We start from the raw sequence: 14,278 nt of genomic DNA, 5'->3' as shown, positions 1-14,278 counted from the left end.
CGAGCTGTCCCGCTGCGAGCTGTCCCGCCGCGGGCTGCCCGCCGCCGGCCGTTTCGCGGCCCCAGCCGCCGCAGCTGCTTCGCAGGCTCCGCTCTGCTCCCTAGTCCCTGTCGCCGCCTGGCGGCCGACAGTAGAGCGGCGGGCGGAACCGCATCATCGGCGCTTCTGTTTCCGGCCGAGCCAGGGAAGGAGGCACCGCGGTGGCGGCACTTGGCCGGAATATGGCGGCGCGCTGGGTGACCCGCTGCTTGCGGGGCGGGCAGGAGAGGCGCCGTGAGTGGCGGCGAGTCGGGCGGGGGGCGGGCGTGGTGGGACTCCGGATGGGCACGGGGCCGCGCTGGCTTCAGGCTCGTTCTGTGCCATTACTTCTGAGGTACCTGGCTTGGGGCGGCCGGGCCTGGCCGCGCAATGAGCCGCTGTAGGTGCGCGCCGGAGCGTGGCGGCCGCTTTCCCTGCGCGGGACGAAGGCTTGGGTACGGTAGTGCTGAGTGGGCGCGGAACGCAGGGGCCTATCTGAGAGACGGGTCTTTGCAGCCGGAGGACATCATTAAACTTTCGTTGCTTCGGGGTTTTCTGTTTCGACTCAGTGCAGGCATTGCAGGGACCTATAGTGGGTGGTCAGTGACAGCTGCTCACCTTGTGCGTGTTGAGAAAGACAGGTGGATTAGCAGTTTAGTGGCATGTCTTCCTTTCTTTAAACTAAACATCTTGTACAGAGGCTTTAAAGACTTCTTATTGCTTATTTTAGATCATTCCTTTTACCAGGGTTCATCAGCACACCAGCTGTATCACGCCTGACATCAGATGAAGTGATTCAGATGCGTAATGAGCTCTTCACCAAGGAGAAAGAGAGGCAGTTGTCTCTTTATCCACGAATTGAGAAAATCGAAGTAAAATACAAAGGGAAATCGCACCCTGGCAGTGTGTTTGTAATGAACAAAGCTTTGTCTACTCCATACAATTGTGCCATGCGTAAGTGAATGGATTCTTCAACTAATGCTGGGCTACTGACTATAAAAATCATGCCACTAGTTGAAGTACTTGTCACCTCAGTTTGAAATGTTAATGTTACTGACATTTAAGTGACCAAGATAACAGACATGCGTTAAAAATATTAGTGTTTGGTGAATTTAAAATGCATCTGTACTAAAATGAATTAACAGAAACAACTATTTTTTTGTAGGCTTTGTTAGCAGCTTGTCTTTCCAAGTCATTTACAAAACGTTTTGATAGATAACTGTTCTTACAAAGCAGGATTCTAAACTACTGATTGAGAAATACGATTAATAACTGTGTAATACTGTTTTACTCTCGTTAGACTTAAGTGAATGGCATTGCAAGAAGTCTGTTCTAGCTCTTGTAGATGGTGAAGTTTGGGATATGTACAGACCCTTAACTAAATCATGTGAAATTCAGTTCCTTACTTTCAAAGATGAAGATCCAGATGAAGTAAACAAGGTAAGTCTGTATCTTTCCCATTGTACACAACCCTGATTATGACCACTTGATTTCTTATGACTCTTTCAGTGCCATGTCCATCTACTTTCTTGAATTTTGTTGTTGTTGAATTTCAGATGTTTTTAGTAGTTGTTTGGCTCTTCGTGGTTGTCATTAGCTGGACCAGAGTGCAGGATGGGTGATGTGTGGGCCTCCCTTGCAACCGATATGCTTGTGTTATTCTATGATTTTATAGAACTCTAGGATTGTTTTGGTGGGAAAAGACCTCTAAGATCATGGAGTCTGACTGATCTTGTCCCATTGATCCATCCTGTCCAGATTCCTTTGCAGAGCCTTCCTACCCTTGAGCAGATCAACACTCACAGTTTAATGTTGTCTGCAGATTTAGAGGGCGCGCTCATTTCCCTCATCCAGATCATTGATAAAGATATTAAAGAGAACTGTCAGATTTAAATACCTCCAGGGAAGATCTGGTCTGCATTTGAAGTACAGTTGTGGTAGATTTTTTTAATTTTTTTTTCAATTGATTCTGTATGGATAATCATGTTCAGTAGAAGATTTCAGTTACTAAAGAAAGTAATGCTTGTGTTGACAGCTAGATTTGTGTGTCATTCTGTTAAATGTTGATATCCATTTGGAATAAGGAGCTGGTGTTCACCTGCTGTGGGTTAGCTTCTACATAATAAATCTGTGCTTTTGAACTTCTCTCTATAGGCCTACTGGCGTTCCTGTGCCATGATCATGGCATGTGTCTTAAAGCGGGCGTTCAAGGATGAATACTCAGTGAGTCTGGTTAAAGCTCCAGAAGTGCCAGGTGATCTGAGTCCTTTATATGGATTGTCTTGTCTTTTGCTGCTTCTTAAGCAAGTGTCTAATGGTGTTACCAAACAAAGGCACACAGCATTGATCTGCATATTATGTGCTGTTGTTGTAGCCTTTAATTTATAGTAATCACACTGAAAGCAATTTTGTTCCAAAGTACAGAAAATTGATCTGTGTGGCAACTGGTTTCAGACCACTCAGGATTTCATAGCTAGAGTATGCCACAAAACGACACAACCTTTTCATTGTGAAGTTACATGAGGAAGGTATTTAGAAGAAGTGATGTGTTTCTGTGAAATTTACCCTAATTACATAAACCTGTGAGCACTTGAGTTATTGAAAATAACCATGTATTCATCAGGTTGGAAGATTATTGAAGTACAGACAGGGTTAGTAACAACTTTTTCTCATCTGTGGCCTGGTTTGAGATTTACAAAAGTGAGAAAATGCACAAGAAGGGAAGCTATTTAAATAAGAATGCCTGTGTGGTTATGAATTTGATATGTGAGAAGGCTGGTTGCTGTTCATGTGGAGTCTTCCTACAATTGATTCCATTGTCATCAGTTTTCAGCATTTGTCTTGATTGCTGAGTATAGAGTAGATATTTCAGTTCCATAAGGATTTAGAATAATCTCGCATATGCTGACCTATATCAGTACAGTGTATACATAGAAGTAATGTGAGTTTACTGTGTTCATAAGATTGATTTCTAAGATGGTAGTAATTGAATAAATTGACACACAGAGCATTCAAACAACTGTCGCAGAAATTTGTGTTGCCCTTTTCAGACATTTGTCCCATTCTTACCTCACGTGTAAACATTTTACTTCAGCTCTGATATTGTCTGATTTCTCTATTACAACTTCATAGTGCAAAATTCCTTTTAGCGTATCACGTGTGCAAAAGAAAAAATTGTGAAATGTTTTCAAAGTTTTTTAGTGTTATATTAATGGAGTTGTGTTACATTGACCTTACATTAAAACTCATTTCAAATTACTTTCTTGTTTAGTGAAATGAAAAAGATACAGGTTTAATCTGCCATTTGACTGTACAATCACAGGTGAAAACTTACATTTTGTGGTGAATTTCTTGAGATAATTCTGGTTTTCTTCTCATTCATTTTGATATATATATACATATATATAAAAAACAGAATAAATTATGACAGTGAAACATTCTTTGTTGCAAACATGAATATTTTTCTCTTTGGAATTGCAGTGATCTCTGGAGCTTTCTGTTATGATGTAATTTTGGACAACAGACTGAATGACTGGAAACCAACAAATGTAAGCACAGTAACTTCTTGCCTGAAAGGTTAGATAGCTTGCATGCTTGTCCAGTGGTTCTTTTTTAATGAGGGAGCGGGGATAGTGATTTTTTTTTTCTTTTTATTGACCATAGCTAGTACTATTATCTTTCTTAGGTCATCTGTACTCTTTGGAAACTATTCTCTGCATTTACCACATTCTGGCTCTCATTGCAGAGTGCTCTTAGAGGACACAGACTGTTTTCATTTCAGATGAAATGAAGCCTTGAGCTGTCCTTCAGATGCTTAGAGGTTTTAGGTCTGTGGGGCTAGACTAAGTTCTAGTTTGAAATACAATTCCAAAAACTGTTGATGTGGCTGTTGGGACTTCAGTGCCATCTTTGTTACTATACAGATCTGCTCCTCAGCTGATTTTGCCTGTTAATGTAGATGCAACGGTAGTCTTTGTGTGAGTAGAAAATAAAAAAGGTGTGTAATACCTATGTTTTCATCTAGTTATTTACAACATCATCAGTTTATTGTTGTAAAAGAACTGTGGGCACGTTCTACATAATGTAGAACGTTAAGCTCTATTTAACAGCTTGCTTATGTTTCATACTCTTCAGTAAATAAACCCTCTAAGTCTCATAACCTTACTTGGTAGCTGGTGTGATCACAAGTGTTTTACTTGACTATTCTTGTTCTCATGCCCAAATATCAGCAGAGGTGTTTATAGCTAACAAAGCAGTCATCACACAGTGGAGAATTTTTCTTCAATATGTTCTTGTATTTGAAGTAATTTAGTGTGAAGTATTTTCTACATTGCACTATAAATGTAAATTCTCTGAATAACTATTTCTTATTTATCAATAAATCTGAGTATGCAGATTTTTGCATTTTGGCCCAAGATGGCCAATTTCTATTTCTCAATTATTCAGTACTATTTTTTTCCTTTGATTTCCATCACAGTAGAGGTAATTTATAAGAGGAGTTACAGCTCTGGGATACACAGAGTAAGGTTTAACAGTAGCAAGGCTCTGTGTATATATATTGTGTTGGGACAACCTGAGGAGTTCTATTCCAATGAATATGTATTGTTTGTGATGGAAAAATGCTTATTGATTTGACTGAGCATTGAATCAGTCAATTTGAATAGTGATGATCTTTAGCAATCTGTTGCTGATAGATAGCAAGAGTTACAGTCCTACAGCAATATTCCTATGTTTAGGGTTTCTGGTAGATGATTCTCATTTTGACTGATACTTAGTGCTCTTTATGCACTGCAGCTGTGAAAGAGTTTTAACAGTTTTTTATGTTTTAGGACAACTTCCGTTCTCTTACAAAGGATGCTGGAAAGCTAATTCATAAAGACTTGCCATTTGAAACACTGCATGTTGAAGCGAAAGTGGCACATGAAATGTTTCAGCATAACAAGTAAGTGTATGAGTTTGCCTTTCCTTTAGAAAGGCGATTAGAAATTAATTTAAATATCTGCTTGATTTTGTAAGTTTAAAATAAAATGTAGCCTCTTACTGCAGTCATCACTTCTCCCACTGCTCTGAATGAACATGTCTCTCTTCCTTTTGACACACTTCCTAATTTAATGTTTAATATTCATTCTAGCAGCCAGCAGCAGGCATGTTTACTGGATGGTTTTGTGACAAATGGGAAGACTAGACTTCTGTATTTAACAGTGAGCTTCAGAATTTCACTGCTTCTAAATTGAAGCTCTGGTGGCTAGACTTGGTCTGCTGGTTACTCTTAGCCTTTGCTGAAATGCTTCCATATTTGGAGAAATTTAGATTTGCCATATCTTGATATCTTCATTTAAATATTTGATTATAGGCAGTTTTTGAGCTGTGCAATGGGTAAAATACTCAGACCTGTGCTATAGAAGAAGGCTTGCTCAAAACACTCCTGTCTTCTTTGCTGAAAAAACCTCACTTAAGTAAAGTTTGGGGCAAAAATTTCTCTAGTCCATAGTTTTTTGGTGGTCGGAAAAATGTGGAGGAAGTGATACATTATCATGTTGTGAAACAATATAAAACTACACTAAAGCTCAAGCTGCAAAGCGTGACTATATTTTTTAGCCTAATAATAAAGATGATAGTAATGTGACATACTATCACTGTGTTGGCTGGCAAGCATTGACAGCAGGTGGGAGCTTGGTTTTGATAGTAGCTTTAGATATTATATATGTATTTGTGTGTAGAAACTGCAGAGAACACTTTGTTTTGTATTGGACCAGCTGTCAAGGACCATACATTATATAAAATCAGTTTAGGTGATGTGATAGTGTCTTCTAGTCTTACATGTGGCTTGAAAACAGTCTTCATTTTCGTTCAAAGTAGTAGATTCATTTTGTATTTCTCAATAAAACTCTGCAAAGAGAGCATGGCTTTCCTATAGCATATATGTAGAGCAGAATAGAATAGGACTATTTCAGTTGGAAGAGACCTACAGCAATCATCTATTTCAACTGCCTGACCAATTCAGGACTGACAGATGCCTCTTAAACATTTTCAGCCATGGTGCATTGACTACCTTTCTAGGAAGACTGTTCAAGGGTTTGACCACTTGGTGAAGAAGTGATTCCTAGTATTCAGTCCCAACCTCCTCTGGTGCAGCTTTGAACTACTGCTATGTTTCCCGTTCAGTGGATATCAGAGAGAAGAGATCATTACCTCCCTCTTCACTTTTCCTCCTCAGGAAGCTGTAGAGAGTGATAAGGTCAACCCTCAGGATTCTTTTCTCTGAACTAGACAAGCCTGAAGTCCTTAGCCACTCCCAGAGGACATTCCTTCCAGCCCATTCAACATCTTTCTGTTCTCCTTTGGATGCATTCAAGGACCTTCACATCCTTCTTAAATTGTAGAGCCCAGCACTGCACACAGTACGTGAGGTGAGGCCACACGAACGCTCAATACAGCAGGATAGTCACCTCTTTTGACCAGCTGCTTATACTGTGTTTGATGTATCCCTGGGTGCAGTTTGCCCTCCTAGCTGCCAGGACATACAGCTGACTCCTGTTGCAACTTCTGTCGAAACTGCTGTCAATCAGCACCCTCAGGTCTCTTTCTGCAGGACTGTTCTCCAGCCACTTGCTCTTCCAGTTTATATTTCTCCCCAGCATTGTTCTGTCCTAGGCACAGAATCCAGCACTGGACTTGTTAAATTTCATGCTGTTGATGATTGCCCTACACTCTAAGTTATCTAGATCCCTCAAGGTCTTCAAGACAGTCAGCAGTACCTCTGAGTTTGGTATCCTCAGCAAAATTGTTGATGGTGAATTCAACTCCTGCATCCATATCACAGAATCACAGAATCAATAAGGTTGGAAAAGACCTCAAGGATCATCAAAGTCCAACCTGTCACCCAAGACCTCATGACCACTAAACCATGTGACCAAGTGCCACGTCCAATCCTCTCTTGAACACCTCTAGGGATGGTGACTCTACCACCTCCTTGGGCAGCACATTCCAACGTCTAACACCTCTCTCCATGAAGAACTTTCTCCTCACCTCCAGCCTAAACCTCCCCTTCCACAGCCTGAGACTGTGTCCTCTTGTTCTGTCACTGGTTGCCTGGGAGAAGAGACCAAACCCCTCCTGGCTACAACCTCCCTTCAGGTGGTTGTAGACAGCAATAAGGTCTCCCTTGAGCCTCCTCTTCTCCAGGCTAAACAACCCCAGCTCCTTCAGCCTCTCCTCATAGGGCTTGTGTTCCAGACCCCTCACCAGCCTTGTTGCCCTTCTCTGGACACATTCGAGCAACTCAACATCTTGAATTGAGGGGCCCAGAACTGGACACAGTACTCGAGGTGTGGCCTAACCAGTGCTGAGTACAGGGGCACAATGACCTCCCTGCTCCTGCTGGCCACACTATTCCTGATGCAGGCCAGGATGGCATTGGCCTTCTTGGCCACCTGGGCACACTGCTGGCTCATGTTCAGCTGCTGTCAATCAATACCCCCAGGTCCCTTTCTGCCTGGCTGCTCTCCAGCCACTCTGACCCCAGCCTGTAGCTCTGCATGGGGTTGTTGTAGCCAAAGTGCAGCACCCAGCACTTGGATTTGTTGAATGCCATCCTGTTGGACTCTGACCATCTGCCCAGCCTGCCAAGGTCCCTCTGCAGAGCCCTTCTACCTTCTAACAGATCAACACCTGCTCCCAGCTTGGTGTCATCTACATATTTACTGATGATGGACTCAATCCTCTCATCCAGATCATCAATAAAGATATTGAACAGGATGGGGCCCAGAACTGATCCCTGGGGGACACCACTAGTGACTGGCCTCCAGCTGGATGTGGCACCATTCACCACCACTCTCTGGGCTCAGCCCTCCAGCCAGTTGCTAATGCTGTGCAGAGTGCTCCTGTCCAAGCCACGGGCTGCCAGCTTGGCCAGGAGTGTGCTGTGGGGAACTGTGTCAAAGGCCTTGCTGAAGTCCAGGTAGACTACATCCACAGCCTTTGAACTGTCCCTAGAATTACGCCCGGAGGTGACTGGTCACCAGCCAGATGTAAACCCATTCACTACAACTCTTTGAGCCCTGCTCTTCAGCCAGTTCTTCACCCAGCACAATGTGAGCCCACTCATCCCATGACTGAACAAATTGTCTGGAAGGATGCTGTGAGGGACAATATCAAAAGCCTTACTAAAAGTCAGAATAAAGACTACATCTATCACCTTCCCTTCATCCCCTAGGTGGGTTACTTTATCACAGAAGAACATCAAATTAGTTAACCAAGACTTCCCCTTTGTGAACCCATGTTGGCTGTGCCTGATGGGTGCATTAGTCTTTAAATGCCTTTCAGTAGTACACAATATGGATGATCTTTGGGGGCTGTTCCAATCAGATTGATTCTGTGATTGGTTCAGTATAATCTACTTTGTAATTTCTCCAGGAACTGAGGTTAAACTGACAGTCTGTGACATGCCAATCCATGTTATACGAAATCAAGGATTTAAACTTGTTTCAAAGCTCACATAAATACAAGTTTGAGTTTTAAGAATGTTTCTTAAATCAATCTCTTAAGCATTATAAGAACTAGGTATTAAAGCTGAGGGTTTTTTAATTCTTTTTTTGTCTTCAGATACAAAATGGAGATGATAGAAAGGAAAGCTTCTCAGAGTAAGGATGGAACTGTAACATTACACAGGTGAGCAAATGAATTCTCATTCTGTAATTATTTAGTGAAAGGTTTGACTATATTGCAAATACTCTGCAGCAGTGAAGAATAAGTTATTTGTGATGATTTTCTGTTTAGAAAACACTTGTTTTCATTGCTGTTTATAGTCTCTTTTGTTGCTTGGATGATATCTTTTTTCCTCCTATTTTTATTTTTTTTTCACACAACCATTGTTTTTTGATATTTAACTTAAACTTGGGGGATCTCACTATATTTCTGTATCTTGTTATGTTAAAAGTGGTAAATGCCAGAGAGGTCTTACTGCTTTAAATGCTTTTACGTAAAATCTAAATAAACCGCTAGAGCTTGTCAGGTTAAATAAACTAGGAACCAAAAACATGTTTGAAAACAAGAGTTAGCATTGTATAGCGGATTTTTCTTCCAAAGTTTCAAGATCTTCCTAACTGGCAAGTCACTGCCTTGTAGTGATAGAGATGAGAATGGAGCTGGCTCCTGGAATACAGTTTATAAGATTTATATGTTCTTTGGCTGGAGGCAGGAAGCTTGCATTGTAATTAGCTTAGGCTAGTGTAGGATGTTCTAGAAAACTGAATGTTTTCTAGATGTCTAAATTGTTCTGCATTTGATTTTGGAGTTCACATCTCTCTAAAGAAACAGATGTCTTTGCAGTGATGATTCCTGAAATTTTAGAATAATGTCATTTCTGTTGTTCCTCTGTCCCTTGTCCTTAGTTTGCTTAACAAGAGGGAAAATGGGCTCACCTTACCTATTGGTTTCTGGGAGAAGTTCTGAATATTCTTTTGCTGCACATCTTTTTGTCTCACTTTTCTTAAATGATTTGCAGTTTTCCAAAACCTGGAAGGGAAATGCCTGTGCAAGTTGTAAATGCTGTACTATGGAAAATGTGTGATTTTGGAGAGAAGTCTATTTCTGGTGAATGATGGAGTTATCCCACTTAAAAAGCCAATATAATTTTAAAGATTTGTTAAACCTAGGATCATCTGTTGAGACCTGAGCTTTAAATTTAATAATTTCATTTTAGGAAATTGAGTGACATGTACTTTACATTGAGAAACTTAGAAATTATGAACTGGGGATTTGTTTAGATTTGGTTTGAGATTTGTGTGGATTTTCTTTCATCTGCTCTCTAGATAAGAATTTACTAATCAAACAAAAAACAATAGGCTTGTACTTCTCTCTGAGTGTATTTGATACAGGGTTGTTTTTTCCTTTTATCAGGTTTGGTGACTTTGTAGATGTTACTGAAGGCCCTCATATTCCAAGGACAAGTTTCTGTTTCCAATATGAGATAACAGCAGCCCATAATCTTCAGACTAACCAATCCGAATTGATGAGAAGGTTCCAGGGTGTGTCCCTGCCAATCCATTTGAAGGTAATGAATCCATTTTCTACAGGTTTTCCTTCTCTAATTTAGGGCTTGCTTTCTGATCTTTATTACCTGTTGTGCTGTTAGCTGAGCCTAATTCAGAGCTGAGAACAGTAGGGGAAAGGGAAAGCCAATGCAGATGACTTAGGTTGGATATTTGGGACTCAATTTCCTGGAACTATTCTGGATGTGAAATCAGAACTAGAAAAGTTTGCATCAGAGGGCCCTTGATGTTATCTTTTACTGCTGAAAGGTTATTTTAGATGTGCAGTTTCTGCATGGCTATTGTATTCAGCTTTCCTTAATTCGTTGTTCATGGTAATCTTCTGTAACTGAGGCTGCTGGCAGTGTCCACTCAGATACAACGAGTAAGTGGCATATGTTGTAAATTCAACAAAAGCATGTGTAGAGTCCTGCACCTGGGGAGGAGTAACCCCATGCACCAGCACAGGTTAGGGATTGTCCTGCTGGAAGCAGCTCTGTGGAGAAGGATCTGAGAGTTCTGGTAGAACAAAAGGTTACCCGTAAGTTAGCAGTGTGCTTTTGTGTCCAAGAAGGTCAATGGTATCATGGGGTACTCTGAGTGTGACCAGCAGGTTGAGGGAGGTTCTCCTCTTCCTCTATTTTGCCCTAGTGAGGTCATATCTGGAATACTGTGACCAGTCCTGAGCTTCCCATTTGGAGAGACTGGCTGCTACTGAAGAGAGTGCAATGGAAGGATACAAAGATGATGAAAAGACTGGAGCACCTCCCTTAAAAGGAGGGGCTCAGAGACCTGGGTCTGTTTAGCTGGGAAAAGAGAAGAGGGATAGGGGATCGCATTAATGCTTATAAATATCTAAAGGTGGGTGCCAACAGGATGGGGTCAGATTCTTTCCAGTGGTGCCCAGTGGTAGGACAAGGGACAGTGGGCACAAACTAGAGTACAGGAAGCTCCACCTGAACAGAAAGAAAATCTTTCTTTGAGTGTAATGGAGCACAGACTGCCTAGAGAGGCTGTGGAAACTTTCTCTGGAAACTTTCAAAACCTGCCTGGTTGTGTTCCTGTGGAACCTGATGTAGGTGAACCTGCTTTAGCAGGGATGTTGGACTAGATGGTCCCCAGAGATCCTTTACAAATCCTTCCATTCTGTGATTCAGTGAAGTGCAGAACTTTGATTTTATACTTGTGAATATAGAGTAGAAATCAAAGCAGAAATTCCAAAGTAGAAATTAATGGTAACAAGAAAAGTGCTAGTGCTAATCAGCGTTAAGCAACGGCCTTGCAGAACTATCTATAAATGGAGGCAGAAGTTGTCTTTCCCATTTCTGTTGATTTACACGATTTTGACCTGTGGTCTCACACGTGTGCTGTTGTCTCCATTGGGGAAATTTTCAATGGACAGGTGGGCACTGAGTTTCTAAACCTCATTTCTGTGTACACCCTTCCTCATCATAAGATTTTAATTCCCATTTTAGTCCCTTGCCCTCTCAGTGATTCCACACAATGAATGAATACGATCAGCAGATTTTGTTCAAGAACTCCAAAGGAAAATGGGCAAATTGGACACTGAAATCTTAAGCAGTAATGTCTGAATTGGGGATTGTTATGGTTTTGTGCCATCATTTCTCTACACTTGTCAGAATCTGTTATGTGAAAAAATTGTTTTTTGGCCTCCAGTAACGTCATCTAATGACATTTAATACAGGCTCACCACACTGTGTGGCACAAACTGCTGGAAAGATCCAAGAGGCTGGTAAGTTATTAGTGATGAAGTACAATATATTGCCAAATATAAAGATATGCTATAGCAGAGTAGAAGTTGAATGATCAATGAAAGAAGATTTCTTTAGAAATGGGAATGTTCACAGGTGAGGAAAAATCAGATGTACATGAAATCTCTTAAGCTGTTGTTAATTATCACTTTAAACTGTATTACTGTTTTTCAAATTAATTTCTACAGTTAATATTGGTATCATGTATTTTTTCCTGTTATAATTATGAACATGAAATAAGAAATCTAAAAATTGGAGTAACACTTATTTACACTTACCTAGGCTTTGCATTGTAAGTAGTTTTCTGGCATGGGTTTCAGAGAACGTATATGAAGTTGTTTCTTACAAGTAAATGCAAGGTTGAAATCTAATACCACTGAGTGACCCTAAGTGGAAGTTACTGGAGTAAAAGGGAGAGCTGTTACAGTAAGCTGCATAAAATGCACTAGTTTGATTATTTTGTGCCTGTTTAAAACCTACAAGGAAAAGAAAATCTACTTGCAAACATACTTCTGGTAAACAACAAGAGTTTCGAAATTGAAATGTGCTTAGCTAGGAGAAGCTTTACAGTGACCGAATAAATGCAAAAGGCAAGTTTTAAAGAGACATGGAACTCTGAAATAAAAGCTGCATATAATCAGAGACTTTCAAGCCATATGCTTACATGTGGGAAGTACTTACAAGAATTAAACAGCACATCTTTTGGAGCGTTCAGGTCAAGTATTTTACTTATTTGTGTGGCACAAAAGAGGGAAAAAAAAGCCATATATTCAGGGGAGAAAAAAAAAATCTATGTATCTATTGAACTTGTTAGCCAGGGATGTGCCCAGAGCCTAACCCATGATATTTTTCTGTGAAATTAGTTTGAAGATGCTTTGTCATTCAGGCTGTTTAATTTTGGAGACACTATTTGTCTTTGTAGACTGTCCTTTGTTGTTACAATGATAGTATGAGGTGATGATTTCCAGGATCAAGGACAATTAAACCATGTTTAAAAATATAACAGAATTTGTTATGTTTCTGCAGGTCACCGAAGAAAAATATTTGGAAACAGCAGGACATCAGGAGGCAAAAGGTGGAAGTGAAGAAGAAAAAACTATCAGTATAAATTAACCTCTAAATGTACATAATAAAATGTGTCTTTTTACATGACTTATTTATGCTGCATATAAAAATGTCTTGGCTAATTAATTTTAATTCTATGGCCGAGCACATGTAGGACAACCAGGCTGTCAGGCTCAGTCAAGTCATGCTTGGCTAACCTGATCTCTTTCTACAGTAAGGTGACCTGCTTAGTTGATAAGGGGAAGGCTGTGGATGTCATTTACCTGGACTTTACTAAAGCATTTGACACTCTCTCCCACAGCATCCTTCTGGAGTTTGTGGCTGCTCATGGCTTAGCTGGGTGGATGCTTCTCTGGTTAAAACCTGGCTGAATGGCTGGGCCAAAAGAGTGGTGGTGAATGGAGTTAAGTCCAGTTGGTGGCCAGTCAAAGGTGGTGCTCCACAGGGCTCGGTACTGGGGCAGTCTTGTTTAATATCTTTATCAATGATCTGGGCAAGGGAATTGAGTGTTCCTTTAGTAAGTTTGCACATGACACCAAATTGGGCAGGAGTGTAGATTTGCTTGAAGATTAGAGAGACCTGGACAGGCTGGATTGATGGGCTGAGGCCACTTGTATGAGGTTCAACAAGGCCAAATGCTGGGTCCTGCACTTCGTTCACAACAAGCCCATGTAACTCTACAGCCTTGCAGAACAGTGGCTTCAACTACCTGGCAGAGAGAGACCTGGGGGTACTTATTGACAGCCAACTGAATATAGGTCGTCAGTGTGTTCAGGTGGCCAACCAAGAACGCCAACTGCATCCTGGCTGGTATGAGAAATAGTGCAGCCAGCAGGAGTAGGGAAGTGATTGTGCTCCTGTACTCAGCACTGGTGAGGCCACAGCTTGAGTCCTGTGTTCAGTTTTGGACCTCTCGCTAAAACAAAGTCAATGAGTTGCTGGAGTGTGTCCAGAGAAGGGCCACAAAGCTGGTAAGGGTCTAGAGAATAAGTCTTACAAGAAGTGGCTGAGGGAACTGGGATTGTTTAGTCTGGAGAAGAGGAGGCTGATGGCAGACCTTGCTGTCTGCAACTACTTGATGTTGTGGTGAGGTGGGTTTTGGTCTCTCCTCCCAGGTGGCAAGTGACACGATGAGAGGAAATGGGCTCAAAGTGCATCAAGGGAGATTGGACATAAGGAAAAGGTTTGCTGATGGGCTTCTGAAGCGTTGGAACAGCCTGCCCAGGGAAGTGTTTGAGTTGTCATCCCTGGTGTTTAAAAAATATGTGGATGTGGTGCTTAGGGACATGTTTTAGCGGTAGTCTTGGTAGTGTTAGGCTGGTGGTTGGACCTGATGATCTTAAAGCTCTTTTCCATACTAAACGATTCTGTTGTATGACCTAAACCATGGAT

General features: G+C 41.2%; 1 protein-coding gene across 1 annotated transcript; it reads left to right on the top strand.

Moving 5' to 3' along the window:
- Positions 1-221: 221 nt before the first annotated feature.
- On the top strand, positions 222-12,937 carry MRPL39 (mitochondrial ribosomal protein L39). Its single transcript, XM_054386403.1, has 10 exons — positions 222-273; positions 766-972; positions 1,319-1,458; positions 2,173-2,272; positions 3,499-3,566; positions 4,848-4,960; positions 8,623-8,688; positions 9,919-10,072; positions 11,755-11,802; positions 12,848-12,937. The coding sequence occupies exons 1-10, from the start codon at positions 222-224 to the stop codon at positions 12,932-12,934; spliced, it is 1,035 nt and encodes a 344-aa protein (XP_054242378.1). The 3' UTR covers positions 12,935-12,937.
- The last annotated feature ends 1,341 nt before the right edge of the window (positions 12,938-14,278 follow it).

This window comes from Indicator indicator, chromosome 1 (genome assembly GCF_027791375.1).
Source record: "Indicator indicator isolate 239-I01 chromosome 1, UM_Iind_1.1, whole genome shotgun sequence".
NCBI classification, from domain to species: domain Eukaryota; kingdom Metazoa; phylum Chordata; class Aves; order Piciformes; family Indicatoridae; genus Indicator; species Indicator indicator.
This window is presented reverse-complemented; position numbering and strand designations above follow the sequence as displayed.

Bases quoted from the DNA above. Each gene is read 5' to 3' on its own strand.
- MRPL39 (XM_054386403.1), top strand. From the start codon at position 222: ATGGCGGCGCGCTGGGTGACCCGCTGCTTGCGGGGCGGGCAGGAGAGG. The intron at 8,689-9,918 runs GTGAGCAAATGA...TCCTTTTATCAG, and splicing joins GGAACTGTAACATTACACAG to GTTTGGTGACTTTGTAGATG. The intron at 11,803-12,847 runs GTAAGTTATTAG...ATGTTTCTGCAG, and splicing joins TGGAAAGATCCAAGAGGCTG to GTCACCGAAGAAAAATATTT.